Source organism: Odontesthes bonariensis, chromosome 2 (assembly GCF_027942865.1).
Source record: "Odontesthes bonariensis isolate fOdoBon6 chromosome 2, fOdoBon6.hap1, whole genome shotgun sequence".
NCBI lineage: Eukaryota > Metazoa > Chordata > Actinopteri > Atheriniformes > Atherinopsidae > Odontesthes > Odontesthes bonariensis.
Genome location: NC_134507.1, coordinates 20,134,485 through 20,155,138, shown reverse-complemented (window position 1 = coordinate 20,155,138; position 20,654 = coordinate 20,134,485). Strand labels below are relative to the sequence as shown.

The 20,654-nt window shown below is 40.6% G+C and overlaps 2 protein-coding genes across 2 annotated transcripts; both read left to right on the top strand.

Moving 5' to 3' along the window:
- Positions 1-82: 82 nt before the first annotated feature.
- Positions 83-20,654, top strand: LOC142395963 (alpha-actinin-2). The gene is made up of 21 exons (XM_075478514.1): positions 83-399; positions 4,625-4,739; positions 4,850-4,969; positions 5,108-5,194; positions 5,852-5,939; positions 6,184-6,262; positions 8,885-8,966; positions 10,185-10,270; positions 10,512-10,604; positions 10,925-11,155; positions 11,384-11,531; positions 11,866-12,016; positions 14,084-14,192; positions 14,706-14,846; positions 14,948-15,130; positions 15,768-15,902; positions 16,189-16,368; positions 16,591-16,737; positions 17,550-17,615; positions 17,700-17,858; positions 18,043-20,654. The coding sequence occupies exons 1-21, from the start codon at positions 268-270 to the stop codon at positions 18,199-18,201; spliced, it is 2,691 nt and encodes an 896-aa protein (XP_075334629.1). The 5' UTR covers positions 83-267; the 3' UTR covers positions 18,202-20,654.
- On the top strand, positions 12,023-14,077 carry LOC142395991 (uncharacterized). The gene is made up of 3 exons (XM_075478543.1): positions 12,023-12,607; positions 12,702-12,757; positions 12,851-14,077. The coding sequence occupies exons 1-3, from the start codon at positions 12,585-12,587 to the stop codon at positions 13,840-13,842; spliced, it is 1,071 nt and encodes a 356-aa protein (XP_075334658.1). The 5' UTR covers positions 12,023-12,584; the 3' UTR covers positions 13,843-14,077.

The following is a 20,654-nucleotide window of genomic DNA, read 5'->3' as shown; positions in this document are numbered from 1 at the left end:
CATGCTGTGGTTGGTCTGGATGGGTGTGTGTGCTGGGGAATTTGGGGGAAGGTATGAGGGCGTCACGTGACAGTCCAGTACTGACATTCTGTCATTTGCTCACCCGTGGCAACCGGGGCTAGACGTCTATCAGGTTAGGAGGACAAGGGCAACCGGGAGGAGAAGAGAAACAAGCAAACTACCCCGTCCTCTGCATTACACTTCATCAGCTACATCTGCGAGGAGAACGCGCATTTGAGTTTCGAGGGAAAAGAAAGTAACGGTGCAATGATGATGATGACCCAGATGGAGACAACGGTGCACTATGATAACGGCTACGAGGAGGTGTACATGTTGCAGGAGGATGAATGGGACAGGGACATGTTGCTGGACCCGGCCTGGGAGCAGCAACAACGGAAAGTATGTCTTTTTATTTTAAATTATAAAACTGTCAGTTTGCTAACTTTACAAACCTGCCAAAGAAAAAAGGGGGAAACTCTGCCAGTGTTGTTGCTCGTCATGATTATATCTGTGGCTGAAGAACTTTGTCACATTTTCACACAAAACTTGTAGGTATTTTCCACAGCATCGAGCAACATCGTTTTTCACGCACAACTATTGAAACTGGTCAAACTCACACAGCGGTTAACTTCACTTCCGGTATCTGTGGTTCTTCTTCTATTTTTTTTTTTTACCAAAATAAAACGTCCTTTGGAGACCTCCAAATGGAGTTAATAAAGTGTGGCAAATAAATAAAATTGGTTCTCAGTTTCCACAAACACGAGTATTTGGCAGTATGTTTGTAAATCTGTAAAGCTATTTGTGCAGTTCACAGTGAATATAAACTTAAAGCAGCTATTGGGGATAAATTACTCACCAGACACAGGGTACTACCTAGAGGCCAAGGAACCCAAACAGTTTGGGGTTGCTGGTTTTATTCCATAAATATATATCCCAGGAAGAGACACAAAACAACCAATATGACCATAAAGAGAGAAACCATGACCAAAATGAGACAGAACAATGAGAAAGAGATGCATCGCCAGAAGGAGACATAGAGTTTCCAGAGAGATTGAAAATGACCAAATGAGACCTCTAAATGGCTCAAGTGGGATACAAAAGATATGCAAAATAGCAAAAATAAGACACAAAATGGATGCAAGAGAGACAAACTAAGAGGAGATAGACAACAACCATGAAGAGAAGAAAATAAAGTGACTCAAGGAGATACAATTTAACCACTAATCGGCACAAACCAAAGAAATTGCAAAGATGTGAAACAACCAAAGTTCATCTGTAGAATGACAATAGATATGTTATGGCAATCACACTGAGACAATAAAAAAAAAAAAGACAAAATTCAACAACGACAACAACAAAACAATATTAAGAAATTGAGATGACCATGAAGTGATGCCAAACATTTGAAAAATACTCTGCCGGACACGACCACAAATGATATTTTGTGTCTTGCTATGTGGATGCCTTATCCTCATTAGGAGGCTTTTACATCTGCACCCCGGAGCCTGTTTTTTTTTTTCATTATCTACCCATGAAATTTACTCCCTACACTGGGCTCTGAGAAATAAATTGTGTTTTTGAAACTTAAGTCGCCAGAGCAAAGGCCTCACGTGTACTTTTATTTTGAAGCATGGCATCACTCCACCTGCTCTGGTCTAGTTACGTGCTACAGGCTTGACTCAGCCTGGGTCCAGGGAGGGCGGCTTGATGGACGGATGCGGCGGGTACCAGCTAACAATAGCTCTGCCTTCCAGCGGCTCTCCAGACTGCTGCCTCTCCACTGATACGTGCGGAATGCGAGCTGTCAACAGATGCTTCTAAACACATGATGACGCTCTTGGGATTAGAATGGACGCTGCATCTAATTTTAACCTGGGGACCAAAAGGCATTATAGTAGGGTTAATCCAGTGTCCTTGCCGCGGAATTCTTTTGTTTATAGACACCGTGCAGAAATATTGTACCAGCACCAGCTCAGCTCGATATAGCCCCGGCCTCCCACACTGTCAATTGGTTTTAGGTCTTTAAAAATTGGCTTAGGCCTCAAACTGCAGCTCTTTGGCCTCTGGAGGCCATCAGCCCCATGCCCTCCATAACCTCCTGTGCGATGACAATATGTGTATTTTTGGTCACACGACCCAGCAACATGATAGCAGGCCCCTCTTCACAAAACTTTATTTTCAGTGTTTATCCTTTAACTGATTATAATTTGGAATCAAAGAGTGCTCACTGGAGAGTGCTTGCCTGTGTGAGCAGATTTATAAAAATATCAGAGTTGATAAAGCATCACGAATGATTGGAAATAGTAATGTGGTGCTTTAATTTGACACTGCTCTGTGCTGCAGCTTGACTTCACCGTGAGCAGTAGCGTTGCCAAAGTGTTTTTGTTTGCTCCATTAAGGGCCGTTCTTTGTCACTTTGAAAATTTCACTTATCAAGATGTGATGCAGGAGGGTTGTTTCAAAACCTGTTCACACTTACGCTAGCTCTCCTCCGGTGGATAATAATGTTGCTTATATGGACCTTTTGTCAATCTATTACCTGACTCAGGTTTATCAAGGAGACTGATGAAGAATTTAGTGCTCATTCGTGTTTCAGAGACTGCACTGCCAGGGAACTGTGTCTCATTAATATAAGTAATGAGTACGCGTTTTGTACTTTCAATCAGAATAAAAGCAGCTTGAGGAAGCAAGGTGATCCATTGAGGATCCTCGGCCTTTCCAACATTTTAAGCATCTAGTTTAACTTTTTCCATCCTCCTGGACACAGCCTGCCAGCTTCTGACCTAGTGAAGCCCCAAAGGCATCAGTCAGTCCAGTGACAGGGGGTTGATCCTCACTGGATGTGATTCATGAATATTTTTAGCTTTAATCGTCACTGGGCAGCAGTGCTGGAGAGGGTAGGGGTACTTGGAAAGTGGGCAGTGGTGTTCTGCGACAGTGGCTGAGTCCAATTTGGAGGACTGGCAGGCCACGTTTTTTAACAAGGAGGACAACAGTACAATGTCACATACAACCCAGGGGCTCAGAGTGTGGAATGCGATGGCCTTGACTCTAAAGCCTGTAATACTCTACTTTTGCACTGCCACCCAAGGGAGAAGCTTGAGTGGAGCTGGGCACCCATATACAGTCCTACTGGGTGCATAAGGGCTAAAATATAGTTTAATCCTTTAATGTCCAGCTCAACCATTTCAATCACTATTTGTCATTCAAATCTGTGGGAGCAAACCTCACAGAACCATCCTTACCTGTTTAAAACTGTCCGTCTAAAGTGAAAAGTGAGTTTATTTCATGCCATTACTTTGTCACATTTTGGTACTTTTTAAAAGAGACAACATCCAAACAATTTATTTTATTATTATCAGACACAATGTTACAGTTAGTTTTTCTCATAGCCAACATTAAAGGGTTAATGTCACTTAAATCAAACCATGAGTGTAAAATTACAAAAATGCAAAAGTTTAAAGTAGCCCATTTAAAATGTTCATTACTTTAGAAGTCAGATTTATTACACAGTAATCTTAAAATAGGCCAAATGGTTTGATGAAATGCAAATTGAAGTTAAGCTAAATGTGCTATTGTGAAACCAGCATATGCCTCCAACCTTTCCTGAATGACTGTTCTCTGTTGATTACTATGTAACAAACAATAGGCACATATTCAACTGAGCTTACAAGTGCTTGCTTGTCATTCAGAGTTGATTGTTTATGTGTGAAGGTGAGAGGTTGAAAAGGAAAACGCCACCAGGAAGTGTAAAGAGTTAATACAGCTTTACAATCTGTTGATCAGCTCGTTGATTGTAACAGCTTTCATGCATCAAACATTAACATTTATGATCAGGCACTTCCTTCAGTTCTTTAACCTGCCTGTCGTCATACCTCCCCTGGATGAAGAGCCTACATGTTTCGTGATAGAGCTATCTCCATGCAGCTGTAGCACATCAGCGTCATATTATAAGTGGCAAAATAGCGAGAGAAAGTGACGTGAGAGGAAAACTTGTTCTGTTACCATGTGACATTTTCACTCATGTTGACGGGGAGTGACGTTTTGGCGTTTTTCCTCTCGGTCTCTTATCGTGAGCCACAGCAGAGCAGTCTAAATTTAACACCTTATATCAGCAGGAATGTGCTCTGGTCGGCTCCCAGCTTTCATCTGTACAGTGCTGAGCATCTGTGAACTCTGCTGTTGGCAATTGGGAGACTCTATAAAAATAGGAGAATGATAATGATCCTGTCTTAACTTGATTTACAGTATTTCAGGATGCCACATAGAGTACATTTGTTCTGATTGGTGTTAGCTGTGGAGCTATTGTCGGAAAAGTTGAAATTGGACACTAATGTGACACTGAAGGTTAACCTGGTCAAATAGGTTAACAGTATGTAGTCTTGTTATGCACACTTGTTAAGCTGTTAGCTCCCACAGTTTTATTTGTTTAGATTTACCACGCTTATAGTGTAATCCATGTTATCTTCTCTGTAGGAGACTTTAAGTTAAGGTGTTATTTTCTTTTAGGACTTGTGTTTTAAGCCGATAACAGAATAACAGAACTGGGAATTTCAGTTTCATGCATTGGTATGACTATTATTCTGTCAAATTTGAACTGAACTCGGGATCCCTTTCCTGTCAGACCTTCACAGCCTGGAGTAACTCCCACCTGAGGAAAGCTGGAACTCAAATCGAAAACATTGAGGAGGACTTCAGGAATGGATTAAAACTCATGCTGCTTCTGGAAGTCATCTCAGGTTAGAACACTAAAGGAGGATATTTCCAGCAAGTCCTCCTGTTTCCACATCACAGTTATTTTTTTCCTCCGTGCACTGTCTGACACTTTCAACTGATATTCTTTTTGAAGGAGAGAGGTTACCCAAGCCAGACAGAGGCAAGATGCGGTTTCACAAGATTGCTAACGTCAACAAAGCGTTGGAGTTCATCACGAGTAAAGGAGTGAAACTGGTCTCCATCGGAGCTGAAGGTACCTGAACACTTTCTGTATGTATGAATATACTATAGACCGTCACGAGTTCAAAAGAATAAAGGTTTCAGTATTGAGATAGTCTTTCTTTCACAGTCTTTTGCAAAGTTTTTGGAACAGCTTTCTTTGGTATTTCAGAGATCGTGGATGGGAATGTAAAGATGACCCTTGGAATGATTTGGACCATCATCCTCCGCTTCGCCATTCAGGACATATCTGTGGAAGGTAAAATAATCTATCCAGAACATGTAAATCTGCTTTCTGTCGACATTTGAAAAAAAAAAAAGGAGACACATATGGATGTTTCAAACTCAAGGAAAATAAACTGTTTGTTAGCATAAGAATTGGGCTGAAAATCACATTCTAGATCCACTATTTTCTCATTTTAAGATTTTTTATTATCTGATTCTTGAGTAAGTAAATACAGTTCAAGATGCAGTTTTAACAGCTTATTTTCTCCGTCTATATACTCACAACTCACATGAGCAATATCCTATTCACAGCACCATCTGATAGGCACACAAAGCTTATCAATACTGGGGGCAGGTGTGCCACAGATGAGCACATTTAATCATTCAAATCTTGATATATTCAGGGAAACTATTTTATGTTAGAAATGCTGCTTGGAGCTCTCTGCACTTTTAAGGAAAAATGTTGAGAAGATCCCTGACAAAGGTATTTAATTTGATTCAGATGATTTTAAATTTGCATGTCAAGGCTTTCATTTTTACAAGTGTAAGTAAATGTCATTTCCAAATATGGTTATCGGTTTTACAAGTAAAGGGGTATTTCTTCCCCATGACATCAAACATCATTGCAGAGTAGTGCTTTATATTGTATTCTAGCAATGTTTGAATTTGAGTGAATTCTCTGTTTAATCAGAAACATCTGCCAAGGAAGGGCTTCTGCTGTGGTGTCAGAGAAAGACTGCCCCCTACAGGAATGTTAATGTCCAAAACTTCCATGTCAGGTGAGTGCTGACTTCTTGAATTCAGGCTCAGAGGTTTAATTGCTATTTGGTTAAAGAGATAGCTTGGGCCCGTATGACTTTAGCTGACTTTAAACAGCACAAATATAAAGCCCTGAGTAGGACACAGATGAAAGCTGCCACCAAATGCTGCTGCACCATTTGTAGTTAATGTTGGACCTGGACTTCAGAAGTCTCCCCTCTTTGAACTGACATGTTGGTTCTCTCTGCTAATTGGCTGGTGAAGCTGGAAGGACGGCCTGGCATTCTGCGCCCTGATTCACAGGCACAGACCCGACCTCCTCGACTTCTCTAAGCTCAACAAGGTGTCGTGTGGTTTTACTCATAACCAGGATGCGGGGTTTCACCTCAGCACGCTAACACATGGATTTCCACCAAATTAACACATTTGCCACTGTGTGAATTTGATTGAATGACACACATGATGAAAGCGGAATAATTCTGCGAAGCTCATCATTTGAAGCACTAAAAAAAATGTTATATTTATGGAAAGAGGTGTATGCCATCTTAGTTTTTTAAACCCCGTCCCTTTTATTTATGCTAATAACTCACCTTCGATGCTCACCTGCCTGCCATTCTGACTATGTAATCAATGTGTGATGTAATGTTTGATAAGGAGTCGATTACAAACTAGCAGCTGAATATGAATTTGTTTGTTGGGACCGTTTACATATTTATATTGTAGCTTTAAAATAAATTAGCTGTGTAAAGGGAGTCATCTCCGCAGTCGTTATTTTGCTAATGGTTATAATGCTACTCTAATTTATGGATGTCTCGTCCTCACAGCAGAATATTTTTATCCTAAGCGCATTCACTTAGTCTCATCTCATGCTTCATCATTCCTAAGTAAAGCTATTAGATGACATTTCATAATTGGCATGAAAAAGACTGCTGCCTTTTATTTTTAAGCGTGTTTTTGCGCAAGATTGGATTTAATGGTGAGCATGTGTGGCCTCTCCTCACTGACAGACCCTGAAGTGACTTTTCTCATGCATTCCAAATGTACATAATTTTCCAGCATATCAGTATGTATATTTAACTCAAGCGATGTGGTGTAGAGAATGAACGGGATTGTCAGTGGTTGTTAATTGACAGATGAGGGCCTCAGTGAGCTGCTTATTTGCTGCAGGGCTCGAGAGCATAGCAGACAACCCTTCCAAGTCTGTCAGGAAACAATAATGCAAATGTAAATCACAATTTGCCTCCTAGAAAAAGGTGCTGTCTTAGGCAGATGGAAAGTCCATGCCTGCTGCAACAATAGTTGAGGTGTCAAGTCTTCCTCCTACAAGTGTGATTCTTTATGAAACAGTTTTTCTTCTCCTCAAATCTCAAATGTTACCTGTCAGGGTTCATGGGGGGGTTTATTGAATTAATGCCTGAAAAGCAAAATTGAGAGCCAAAGAGTACATTCAGGAGAGCCTGCATAGCTGGCCACAAATAGTGTAATTTACTTTACCCACGCCAAATGTGTCCTTGTACTGTAAATGTATAGCAGGGGAACACCATGGCTGGTTACGAAGAGTGACATTTTGATTTGTTTTGGAAACAGAGTCACTCACTTTTCAGCACACCACTCAGTGGCGTGACATGAACTTGACCCTGGACATTCCCAGAAACATGAGCACTAGTCCTTGCAGAGCTCAGGCTTAGCTTTACCTCTGCAGTCACGCAGTGTCCTCCATTTACAGGCTTTTCCGGTCCTCATAAATGTCAGTGAGATGTCTGTGAAGTGACTACTGTGATATTTCTTAGTCAAATCCTAGGTGTCTCTGCAAGGGTTGTATTAATTTCATAATTAGGAATGGTGCTCTGCACTGCCTTTTTCTCACTTAGTCTATATCTTTGACATACATTTTCACACACACAGTCACACTTTGACTTTTCGGTTCTGCTCATGCTGCCAGGAGACAGTTGCATTGTGATCCAGGCAGCTGTTGAGTCTGGCTCCAGATGAGCGTGTTCGTTAAGCTTGTTACAGCCTGCTGAGAAATCTCTAGTCAGGCGCACACCCACCCACACCGAAAGGTCGGGATATTCTTCTGTCCATCCATCCCTCGATTCCTCCATCCACTCCTCCATTCATCTATATATCCTCCACTGGATCTGTGAGCAGCTGGCTCTGTCGTGTAGAGGCTTTCCCTCCACCTTTATGGAACAGTGTTACAGAGACTGGGCAGTAGTAGCTGCATGATAGCATGATCTTTTTACCCCTCTGTGCTCTCCCTGATGGCCCCCTTTACAGCAAAGGGTTTGATGTCAGCTGTCAGCTGAGTGCACCACTCTCACTTGGTTAAAACCTTTGGTATCTGCTTTGAGAATCACTTGTGTGAGGGTAAAATCGGATTAAATTTGTCACTTAAATAAAATACAAGATGTACAATACCGCATTTAATTATTTACTGCAGTGATAAAGTACTTGATTCATCAACAAGCTCAATAAGTGATCAAAGTTTCACATAGATAATTTACAAATTAGTCATGTAACTAATTTGTAAAGTAGCCTAAATATAGCAGATAATTCAGAATAATGAAGATTTGCTTTTCTGTCATGATCTCAAACCTCTAAGGCATCACTTACATGCTGAATACTAAAATAGGAATAACTTTATCAAAATATGTAAATGATCAAAGAATTTAGATAATATTTCTTTTTCAGTTGAATATTTTATGAATGTAATAGATTTGAAAAGATTAAAAAAAAAGCAGCTAACAGTTGCCTTTTCTCTGAAGACTTGGTTTGTTTTACTGGACTTTTAAATCTTATGACTAGAAAATGTCAATGTGATCTTTGAATTCCTTTAAATGTGCATGTGGATGTATAAAAAGCTTTCACTATGGGGTCCTCAACTGCATGGAAATCAACTCAATGGCATTTTAAGTCTACAACTGCTGTGCAATGATGTCAAATTTTGTTTCTCTTTTTTTAGGATGATCCTCTGGGGAACCTGAACCTGGCTTTTGACATAGCTGAAAAACACCTGGACATTCCTAAAATGCTGGATGCAGAAGGTAATGTCTTCTGCGACAGAACTGCAGCCCAGCCCAGTATGAGTGCACAAGTCTTGAGCCACCCCCCATTGCTTTATAATTTGCTTCCAAGGAGCCAGACTCTCCTCAAATCTTGTCATCGATCTTGAGCAACATTTCTTCAGCTTCTCTGAAGGTCTTTCAAAGTTATTCTTTGGACAGTGGCAGTTTTTTCACTCATTTTCATACCAGTCATACCATTTTTATTTCCGTTTCTTTGGTTGTATCTACAAAAAAGCCCAAGATAACAGTATGTCCTTAAAAAAACAGACAAGTATTTCAAGTTTATTTTATTGTCAATTTGCTATATATGAAGGACATAGGGATAAATTTAAATTTAAATTATTTTTTAAATTATTTAAAACTTATTTTGTGAAGAAACAGGAAAAATCCTGCAAAGAACCGACAAAGGCTAGCTCACAACAATCCATTCTTAAGGAAGGGAAACAGGGAGAAAAAGGCTGAGGTATGCCAAATAGAACAAGAAGTGGACTGAAAATCAGTGGCAACAGGTCTTATGGAGGAGTGAATCCTCCCCAGAGCCCAGACCTCAACATTATTGAAGCAGTGTGGGATCATCTTGACAGAGCAACAGAACAAAATATGGCCAACATCTAACGAAGAGCTTTGGGATGTCCTTCAAGAAGCCTGAAGAACTGTTCCTGAAGACTAAAGAAAGCCATTACAAGAAGGCTTGTCTAAGAGGGTTCAGGCTGAAGAATAAAGGAGCTTATACCAAATATTGACTTTCAAGCTCGTTAAAACTGTTCAAATTACGCTTGACGTTTGTGACAATAAACCACTGCTCCTATTTCACATTTTCCAGGGAATAAATGAGGCATGGCTCAAGACTTTTCTAAAGTACTGTATAGGAGGTGAGCCTGCCTGCTAAAAACTTCATTTGATTTTTCAGTTGTATCCTTCACTGAGGAATAACCAGCAGCTATACAGTGTTTCAGTCCCCCAAACCCCCCCACCCCTTTTCTTTTTAACAGATAATCTTCATATATCATCTCACATCTGTTGTATAACCATAATGGGACATTTGGTAGATAATTGAACCCACAGCACATCAAATTGGAAATCAAACAAAGTATAATTTAAATAGATGTTGCATTTCTGTCTGCTGGGATTCAGATTAGTTGTAGTGTCAACTTGGTTCTCTCTCTCCCTTATCTTTCTATTTTTTTGCTGCAATAGATATAATCAACACCCCCAAGCCTGATGAGAGAGCTATCATGACCTACATGTCCTGCTTTTACCACGCTTTTGCTGGAGCCGAGCAGGTACAGAAGTTAAAGCTGCCTCATAACTTATTAATTTTTCTTTTGATGACTCACCGTGCAAATGTTTTCTGAGAACACAGTCAGGTGCAAAAACCTACAGTCAATCTGATTTTGACATGGCATACTGATCAGCAAATGTGCTGTGAGGATAATGGTTTTTGGATGATATGATAATAAGGGATCAATGGGAGCTTGTCCTACTCTGCTGATTTAATTATATTCTCTTGCCCTGTGGTCTCAGGCAGAGACGGCTGCCAACAGGATCTGTAAGGTGCTTGGTGTAAACCAAGAAAATGAGAAACTGATGGAGGAATATGAGAGACTGGCCAGTGAGGTAAAGTTTATTCAAAAACAAATATCACAATGATGCTTTTCGTTATGAAAACTTTATTTTTCAAAGTCAAATACTTTGTGTAAAGTGATAAAAACGGCACATACTCCCTTTTGTGTCTTACAGTCCATGTAAAAAGCTCAAAATAAAAGTACCAACATAGATTTAGGTTAAAGAATTTTTTTTTTCACCAATTATATATCCAATTGCTGCGATAAGCGCAGACCCATCGGCAGATAGCATAAATTATTCATCAGAGTCTACCTTAATATAGAATTTTCTTTCCTATCCGCTTATTTCCATATTGTCATTGTCTTTCCCAGCTGTTGGAGTGGATCCGCCGCACCACTCCCTGGTTGGAGAACCGGACCCCAGAGAAGACCATGGCGGAGATGCAGCGGAAGCTGGAGGACTTCAGGGACTATAGACGCCAACACAAGCCCCCTAAAGTGCAGGAGAAGTGCCAGCTGGAGATTAACTTCAACACCCTGCAGACTAAGTTGCGCATCAGCAATCGCCCTGCTTTTATGCCCTCTGAAGGAAAAATGGTTTCTGTAAGCCACAAGCTCAGATTCTTTCTTTAGTTCACAGATTCAGAGTAGTGTTTTTGAATGTGTGAATGTTTTATGCCTAGTCTTATAGCCGATCCTTACTTACTTTCTTTTACACTTTTTACAACTTTGATCATCGTTGTTCCTAAAAAATTTTTTTTAAGGAACAATTCAAAATATCTAATGTGAGTAAGTTTAAAGTGTGATTTTCCACATTCATTGTGTTCACAGGATATAGCCAGTGCATGGCAGGGCCTGGAACAAGCGGAGAAAGGCTTTGAGGAGTGGCTACTTACAGAGATTCGTAGGCTGGAGAGGCTGGACCACTTGGCAGAAAAGTTCCGCCAAAAAGCCACCAATCACGAGAACTGGGCCAGTGGTCAGTTTTATTTGTATATTTAGATAATTTCTCCTCTATTTTTCACTGCTCTGCCTACCATTTTGAATGTCTGTTCATCTTGATTTATGAGGTCTTTGTTTATCTACGTCCATCTGTATTCCTGCCTCTCAGCCTGCTTTTCAGTGTTTCTTTTAACCTCGGTTTGTTTAGGCTTCCTAATGAGATGTAATTAAAGATTTTAGAGTCTGTCCAATGCAATCAACTGGTCATGGTTTTCAACAAGATATTCTCAACATCTGTGATGACTAAATAAGGCCTCTGTTTTGATTAAACCTATTAGTTACATTGTTTCTTTCCCCTGTGTGATATTCAGGTAAAGAGCTGATCCTTTCCCAGAAGGACTATGAAACAGCCACCTTGATCGAAATCAGAGCATTGCTTCGAAAACACGAGGCCTTCGAGAGTGACTTGGCAGCCCATCAGGACAGAGTGGAGCAGATTGCTGCCATTGCACAGGAACTAAAGTATGCACTCCTTGTCGCAGATGCTTACAGTTATGTGGGGAACAAGAAGGGGAAAGCAAAGTAAACTGATGCAGTCTTGGTGTCTCTTTCTCCCTTGTTAATATTATCTGAACTGTTAATTGGCTGCACCCACTGTATCACTTTTAGAGCATTGTTTGCCTGGCCAAATTCCACAGATGACCATCAACAAACGTGCACAGCGTTGCACTGCTTTCACCACCAAAATGCTACAGTTCATTGGTCCAAAAACAGCTCATGTTTTGTGCATTCACATTTTATACAATGGAGGATAAAAAAGAATGACGACAAAACCACTGTAGAATGAAGTGTGTATATATGTATCAAAATATTATTATATAATTGCCTGTCACTAAATTATATCTAAGAAGAAAGGTGAGAGGTGTGGTTGGCTGATTGAAAACACTTGCTGGAGTTTTCAATCAGCTGTCAATGATAGACACCTGTGAGTCATTAACTTCCTAATCTTGGGTTGGTCTCTGAGTGTTTCCTGTTTCATATTTAATCGGCACTCTGTGGATGGAAGGAAGTGAATCAGCTGACAAGCATAATGGCATCCTGGGATTTTGCAAGGTATGTAAGGGATCTATGTTGTTTAATCACTGGCTCTCCTTCATTCATGGCTTCCTCATTTTAAGATTTTGACCATGCTGTTTTCCTTTTCTAGCCAGTTGATCCTCATTTCTCTGTTAGGCTGGAATGTCTATTGTTATCCTCCTAAAAGTAAGTACTCCTCCCTCAGGTTTTAATGTGCTAAACTTCTCATTCAGTGTTACCACTCTAAATTCTATCATGAATGTATCCCTTTTCCAATAGGTTGGAACCAGCACAATCCTGATGAGGGCAGCTCCAGCAGGGTAGTGAATGTTGGTCTCCAAAATGCTCCCTATCCAGCCATTTATCCTAGGACTAGCAAGCCAGCTCAAACTGTGTGGGTGGTTGCTAGACCCCAACGAAAAAACCTGCCAGGCTCACCTCTTAATCCACAAGTTCCTGCTGTGTCACAGGTTGTTGATGTTCCCCAAAAGAAGGTGACTTTTCTTGACCCAGAAGGCCCTACCAACTGGGTGGCTCAGCCTCCCAAAAGAGCATTTCCTAATCCTCCCTCCAATCCACAAGCTCCTACACCATGGGTGGCAAATCATTCCCCACAAAATCTGCCTGATGCTGCTTCCAACCCACGTGAATCCTGGATGGCTGGTAAAGAGAATCCTGTAGTCTATACTCCAGCTTCCAGTTCTACGCTTGGTGCACTACCGGTGGAGGATCCTACACCTGCTCAGTTTGGGTCTGGTAATTCTCAGTCTGGACCTGGCATTAACGTCTCACCTGTCTATCAGCCAGGTGATCTTCATCACTTTCAAGCAGGCTTGGACCAGGGTAATTCAAACAGTGAAACCCGGCAGGTCATGGACTCTGTGGTGCCGCCACCATTCCCCCCTCCACCACCATCTATTTATCAGGGTGGTGCGTTGACTACCTCTTCCTCCCTCTATGAACATGGAAATTTTGAGCATGAAACGGAGGATGATAGTTTCATGCCAGTGCCTCCATATGCCCCAGGTGAGCTGCAAAGTTCTTTCTCATCAGGCCCCGTGCCACCAGCTATCCCCAATCTGTTCTACCTCTTCTTAACTGGTCAGCTTCCTCATGGCACAGTGACCCATGTTCAGTCAGATTACGAGACCAGCAAAGATCGTTCCAGCCAGATTGGTTATGATACGTACCACTTTTCATCTTCTGCCAACTCTGACCCCATCCAAACCCAGGCACCCAGTGACTGGGATCAAGTCCAGGGATTTTGGTAGATTCTAGCTCTGTCAAACAACTTGAAGCCAAGAGGAAAGTGACTCCAGTAATGCTTGCAGTTTACTGTCTTTCTGTTGCTTGCTTCTTGAATTCAATAAAAAGTTAAATGAACACTGATCTGGCTTTGTTTCTTTTGAAAGTTCTGACTGCCCCAAGCCTTTATTTTGGCAGGGGTTGGAGATGGTAGCTTGGGCACATGTTGACAACAAAAGCTAAAACGGTGGTTTGCTTCTTTTCCAGTGAACTGGATTTCCATGATATTGCTTCAGTGAACCAACGCTGCCAGAGCATCTGTGATTCTTGGGACAAGTTAGGAACTCTGACTCAGAAGAGGAGAGAGTCATTGGAGGTTAGCATGATCAAAGAGCTTGACAGGTATCAAGCAGGCAGGTGACTAGCATCTTTGTTAAAAAATTTTTTTTGGCCAAGCTTGTTTCAAGACTAACATCTCAGCATGACGAGTAAAGACCTAAACAGATCCCTTTAAAATCCCTGACCCCATATTGGGGGTGGTGGCAGATACAGCTTTGTCCAGGAAGTGACTGGCTCAAAGCCCACTAGCCTGATCCTTGATGGTCACTCCAGACCTGCAAATGTGTGAGGGCTTGGGAAGAGTGCCAAGGATTAAGTCTAAATGACAATGATGGGGGACTGTCTCTCTCTGACTGCCTGCTCCACATTCTACTCATGCCTGTGGGCAAGGCCTCTGGCAGAACAACCAGAGTTTGGGGGGGGATTAACATGGCAAAGGTAATGTGATGCATCATGGCTTTATTCTATAAAATGGGTGAGGTAATGTTTATTTCAGATGTATGAGGACTTTGTTAGGTAATGTTTCATGTATTATATTTAAACTTCTCAGCGCACAGAGAAGTTGCTGGAGACTATTGATCAGTTGTTCCTAGAGTTTGCCAAGAGGTCAGCTCCTTTCAACAACTGGATGGAAGGAGCCATGGAGGATCTGCAGGACATGTTCATAGTTCATACTATTGAAGAGGTCCAGGTAAGCTTACAGTACTCCCCTGAAAATTTATATTAGAATATAATTTTGTGAAATTACTGCCGAGTCCAGGTAACAACCTTGCAACCCACTTTCTCTTCCAGAGTCTAATCGCAGCTCACGAGCAGTTCAAAGCCACTCTGCCTGAGGCAGATGCAGAGAGACAGGCCATCTTGGGAATCCACAATGAAGTGCAGAAAATTTCCCAGAGCTATGGGATCAAGGCCAACATTAACAACCCCTACAGCACCATTGCAACAGAAGAGCTTCTCAACAAGTGGGAGAAGGTAGCTACGCTTTTAAAACTCATTTGCACAAATATGTATACATGTAGGCATTTAGATTGTTTGTCCATTAATTTTTAAGCATGGAGAGCAGAGTTTTCATTTTATAATAAAATGAATAAGGGCTCTAACATTTTATTACAAAGCCAGTAAGGTTTAAAGGTGGGGTATGAGATGTTTTCTGGAGCATTTTTTTTATCATATTGTCTGAAAACCTCCTCACGACCCCATTGCACCCACTAAAATAGAATGTTTGGAAAAAAAAAAAAAATCTTTTAGTCCATTGTAGAGGGTGTAGCAAGAGGAAATGTCTGACCAATAGAAGTAATGATGAGAGTTACTTCTATTGGATTCTGACATGCCAATCAACCGTCAGCCCCCCTCCCCCCTGCGCGTTCACAGACTCGTGATTCGTTCATGTGTTTTGAAGAGGTGGTTTCGAGGGGTGGGCTGAAGGAGAGGCAAGGTTGTGTATTTTCAAAAATATAGCTTGCAGGGACAGTTTTTCCAAGATCTCATACCCCACCTTTAAGTGTAATAATCAAAATATACTAGCATAATTTTGTTTAATGCCTCAGACTTTATTTGGGAGAGTGAGCTTAGTAATAATATCCAACCCTCTGTGTTTGTTTCATTTTAGGTGAAGAAGCTGGTTCCCCAGAGAGATGGAGCCCTCCAGGAGGAAATGGCTCGCCAGCATGCCCATGAAAGGCTGAGACGACAGTTTGCTGCCCAGGCTAATCTCATTGGACCTTGGATTCAAACCAGGATGGAGGTTTTGATTATATAGAAATCTAACATCCAATTTACGTATAATATATTTATCATTTCAGAATATTTTCAAATTTGTTATTCAAAATAGAGATATAGTCATGGTGACTTTTCAGATCATAGAATGATGCAAAGTACATTAAGTACAGATCGTAACAGAATTTTGTTAGTTAAAGTAAATACCTCCCTGCAGTATCAGGGAGCAAAGCATCAGATCTTTAGATGGACATCTTAAGATCTAAATTGCTCCTAAAATTCAGTTGACCCTGTTGCATGTGTTATTCTGACAGGAAATTGGGCACTGCTCCCTGGAGATTGGTGGCACATTGGAGGACCAGATGACCCAGCTTAAGCAATTTGAGCATGTCATTGTTGCTTACAAACCCAACATCGACAAGTTGGAGGGCGACCACCAGCTAATCCAAGAATCACTTGTGTTTGACAACAAACACACAAACTACACCATGGAGGTACAGGGCAGTAGAAAACATTGTTACTAATATATGCATATTTAGATTAACAGGAGTTGCATGCAGCTCTAACATACATGCACTATTAGTTAGAAATTACAAATATATTGTATAGATAGGTTTATCAGAATAGATGAAGACTAAGAGGTTTTATATGTATTCATTATTAAGTCAGATGGTCCAGATTTGCCTTCTCAATATGCTCTGTCACATCATCAACAGCACATCCGTGTTGGATGGGAGCAGCTCCTCACAACCATTGCCCGAACCATCAATGAGATCGAGACCCAGATCCTGACCCGAGATGCCAAGGGCATCAGCCAGCAGCAGATGAAAGAGTTCAGATCATCTTTCAGCCACTTTGACAGGGTACAGCTTACCACCATTTCATGTCGCAAGAGCCTTTTGGTGTCTTTTTGACACCAATAGGCTCTGCTGGATCAAAAGCAGCGAGATCAGCCAAGTGGTCTTTGTGTACTTTAAATCCTAACCCTAACCCAAGCAGGTGCACTGTTCTGCGTCTGACCCGATAAGTAATTTCTGATTGAGAGGGTGAATGAATATTCAACACTTCTACCTTGGGCATCACAAATTATTGCAAAAAATTGATTTGAAACACTAGCTGCAATTGTTCTGTGGAGTGTGAACCACAATGATTGATACTGTTGTTATTCCAGCAGCTCTGCTCCACCTTGCTAGTTTAACAGCCTTGATAATTCACCCTAAAAATGTTTTAATTTTCATTCAAAATCATGCAACATATTGCTGTTTACTGATAAGAATGTATTTGTATACAACTTCTGTGTGCCCTGTTGTATAGTATGTACTTTCAAGTGTGCGCTCAATCCCAACATTACATGTAATGTGCTGGCAGATGTCATTCTGCATGGAATTTTACACTTTTAATATCCTTGTAACACTGTAAGACGTCAAGCATATATTTGGTGCTTGAAGTAGAAAGAATGCTTCTTGATGATATCTATTAGAACATAAAGCAGGTGCTTTGCATCTAGAGTTTTGGCAGCATTTTATTTGAGAGACAAGAAAATAACTGGATGTGGCAAATACCTGTAGGATTTAGTCCTGAAATATTGCTGGCAAATGTTCTGGATGTCTTTCCCTGTAATCTTTTCTGACTCAACGTTTCCTTCATGTACTTGAAATTTGGCATCTGATTGTAGAAGAAGAATGGAGCAATGGAAACGGATGACTTCAGAGCCTGCCTCATCTCCATGGGTTATGACTTGGTATGGTATTTAACACTGGGTGTTTGAGGCTATTTGCTGTAAATGTATGCACATATTCTCATTCTACAATCACGTCTGTCTTAGGGAGAGGTGGAGTTTGCCCGTATAATGATCCTGGTAGACCCAAATGGTACTGGAATTGTCTCCTTCCAGTCTTTCATTGACTTTATGACCAGAGAAACTGCGGATACAGACACCTCTGAGCAGGTTGTGGCATCCTTCCGTATCCTGGCAACTGATAAGGTAAGTGCATGCGTTTCGGCTGCTGTGGCTTGCGGACATATGGGCCGATATTTTAAGCCAATGCTGCCTATTATTTCCAAGTGTTTGTCATGTTCCTTTATAATCTATCTTGTTCATGAACACAAAATGGAAAAGGGAAGAGTTTGGATGAAAACTGAATACAATTTTCTTGTTACCACCACAGCCCTACATACTTGTGGATGAGCTTAGGAGAGAGCTTCCTCCTGAACAAGCAGAGTATTGCATCATGAGGATGCCACCTTACGCTGCCTCTGGAGCACCACCAGGAGCACTAGACTACACTGCCTTCTCCACTGCCCTCTATGGAGAGAGTGACCTTTAACCTGACCAGAAAACCTCTCATCTACTGACCATTACCTTTCCCCTGCATCCACACCCCCACCCTGCCTGCTCTCCAAACGTCTATGAAATGAAGTAATCTATATTGCACATTGGATCAAACATGTTCAATGCAATTTAAAGCAATCATTGACAGTTTTTTCTTTTTCTTTTGATGCATCATTTTGTCTGCAATCATACCGAGCGATGTCATATTTCTTGGTACTCTTTGTGTCCTTGTGTGTAAAAGTGAAATTGCTCAATTAAAGCTGCAGTCGGCAAGTTTTCAAAATTGCGAGTCTAAAGTCGGAAAATTCGAACTGATACAACTTTCAGGTCCCTCCCCCAACCTCTACCAAGCTCCGAATCGCCCCCCAAACCCCTCCCCCTCTGTGGACGAGGTTGTGCACGTGAGTTCACACCAGTGTGCGAGCACACAAGCTGGGGCAGACTCACGCTCAGCAGCGTGTGCACAAGCTGTGATTGACAGGTAGGATTCCTCCACCCTAACGTGATTGGTTAAAAACAGCCGGGAGCGCTCGATTTTTGCAAGCACGATTACAGGCTTCAGAGGGAGCTACAGATTTAGTTATTTTTCCTAAACAGCCTATTTAATATTCTACTTCCAGAATCCCATGACAGTTCAAGCTAATATGACTAAAAAAAAGTTGCCGACCGCAGCTTTAAATTAAATTATATAGATAATTGGACAGAAAATTCTACAATTAAGAAAAATACAAATTATAAAACTCACACCAGTAAGATTATGGTGTTTCATGCTTTATCAGTTGAGGAAAGTAGTCCTATTTTTGCCTCTAATATCATGTATTGTTTTCATGTTTCCACTCAGTGCCTTTGTTTTGGGAATGAAATCTTCTGATAAGGCATTTGACCTGCTTAAAGTGGATTACAGTTTGCAAAAGCAGTTTCAGACTCACTGCTATCCATCAATAAACAGTGGGCTCCCAAAAGGGCAAAGATATGGAGTGCCAACAGAGGGAAAACATATGAATGCAAAAGTAAATGTTTACAGTAGCTCAGTGCTTTAAAGGCAGAAAGCACAGAAGACCGTTTAGTCTTTTGTGCCGTATTCATATTTGAAGACATTTAAGTTGAATGCTTCTCCGGCAGCAACAAATGCAGAAGTGCTTGCATGTGTCTAGAAAATACACAGTAAAGGCCGAAAAGCAATGCAGTAGTAGAAAATAAAAATCAAAGAGAGCAAAGGTCAAATTCTTCTTCCCATTTCTTGTTTTCTGCAGTCGGCATTGATGGATACAAAAGAAGTCATCCTGTGCTATATCATCATTTTAGGTAATGCTATCGCAAGGATTTGTATGGCACCTCTGGTATGCTTACATGTCTGAAATGCATATGTTTAATTACTCATGACATGTAAACTATAGCATCCTTTGAACAATATGTAAGGACTTACTCTGTTGCTGCTTTTAGAATTCTGGCTTCCAAATTGATGGATTCTGTATAAAAATAATTATTCATCTTGCTGTTGTATGCCTTTTAAAGGAGTGTGCCGACTAAACATTTAAACTTTTGTCTCCCAGTTTTCCTTGTTGAATATCACGTACTTGAATGAACGTACAGCTGTTTTGGCATCGTTTCCTTTCCTTTCCTCCATGTTATAAAAATGCTGAAGAATTTGCACGCTGTCATACACAAGTAGAGTTTTTGAATGTACAGTATTAGTAATGATAGTAATGATAAAACCGTGCCAAGACATGCTCATAACTTTTTACTATTAGTTGCAGTTTATTTTCTGATGAAAAATACATTTTGAGGCTATTAGTGAAAAAAAAAAACAGAAATCAAATTAACTTTAAAGAAACTATTTTAATGCAACTAAAAAACAGTGATTTAGACATCAATGATTTATTCATTTTTCACGAAAACTTTGATTAGTTAGCAACTTAAAGAAAAGATTTGGCTCCATTATAAAACAGTTTGATAAATTTTCACATTAGGGTAATTGATTAATTCAATACACTGTGACAAATTCAATGCATTTTTTTCAGCCTGATAAATTATTGCTTTATTTATGTCTTTCCTTTTTTAATTTGTCACAATGTTGGAAAGCATGTAAAGCCATAATTCCTCCATCTCAATAGAAGCCCCCATGCCAGATTTCATTAAACTAGAACTTGTTACACCTGTACAAGCTGGATATTCTAATGCATGGACCACCAGTGAAGAGCAACTTACAATCACGACTTGCATCAGGTGTGTCTAAGAATAGCAAATCAGTAGTTTTTTTAGAACGTGTTTAGATGTAGTACATTCTCTGATTGTATTAGAGTAATTCTGTTTCTCACTACTGATGAGCTCAGAGAACAAAATCAAAGTGGTCAATTCTTCTAAAAGTGAGATCTGCAATGTGATTATGGCACTGTGTCACATGTCATTGGATGGAAAGAAAAATAAATAAAATTTGATGAATTTGAA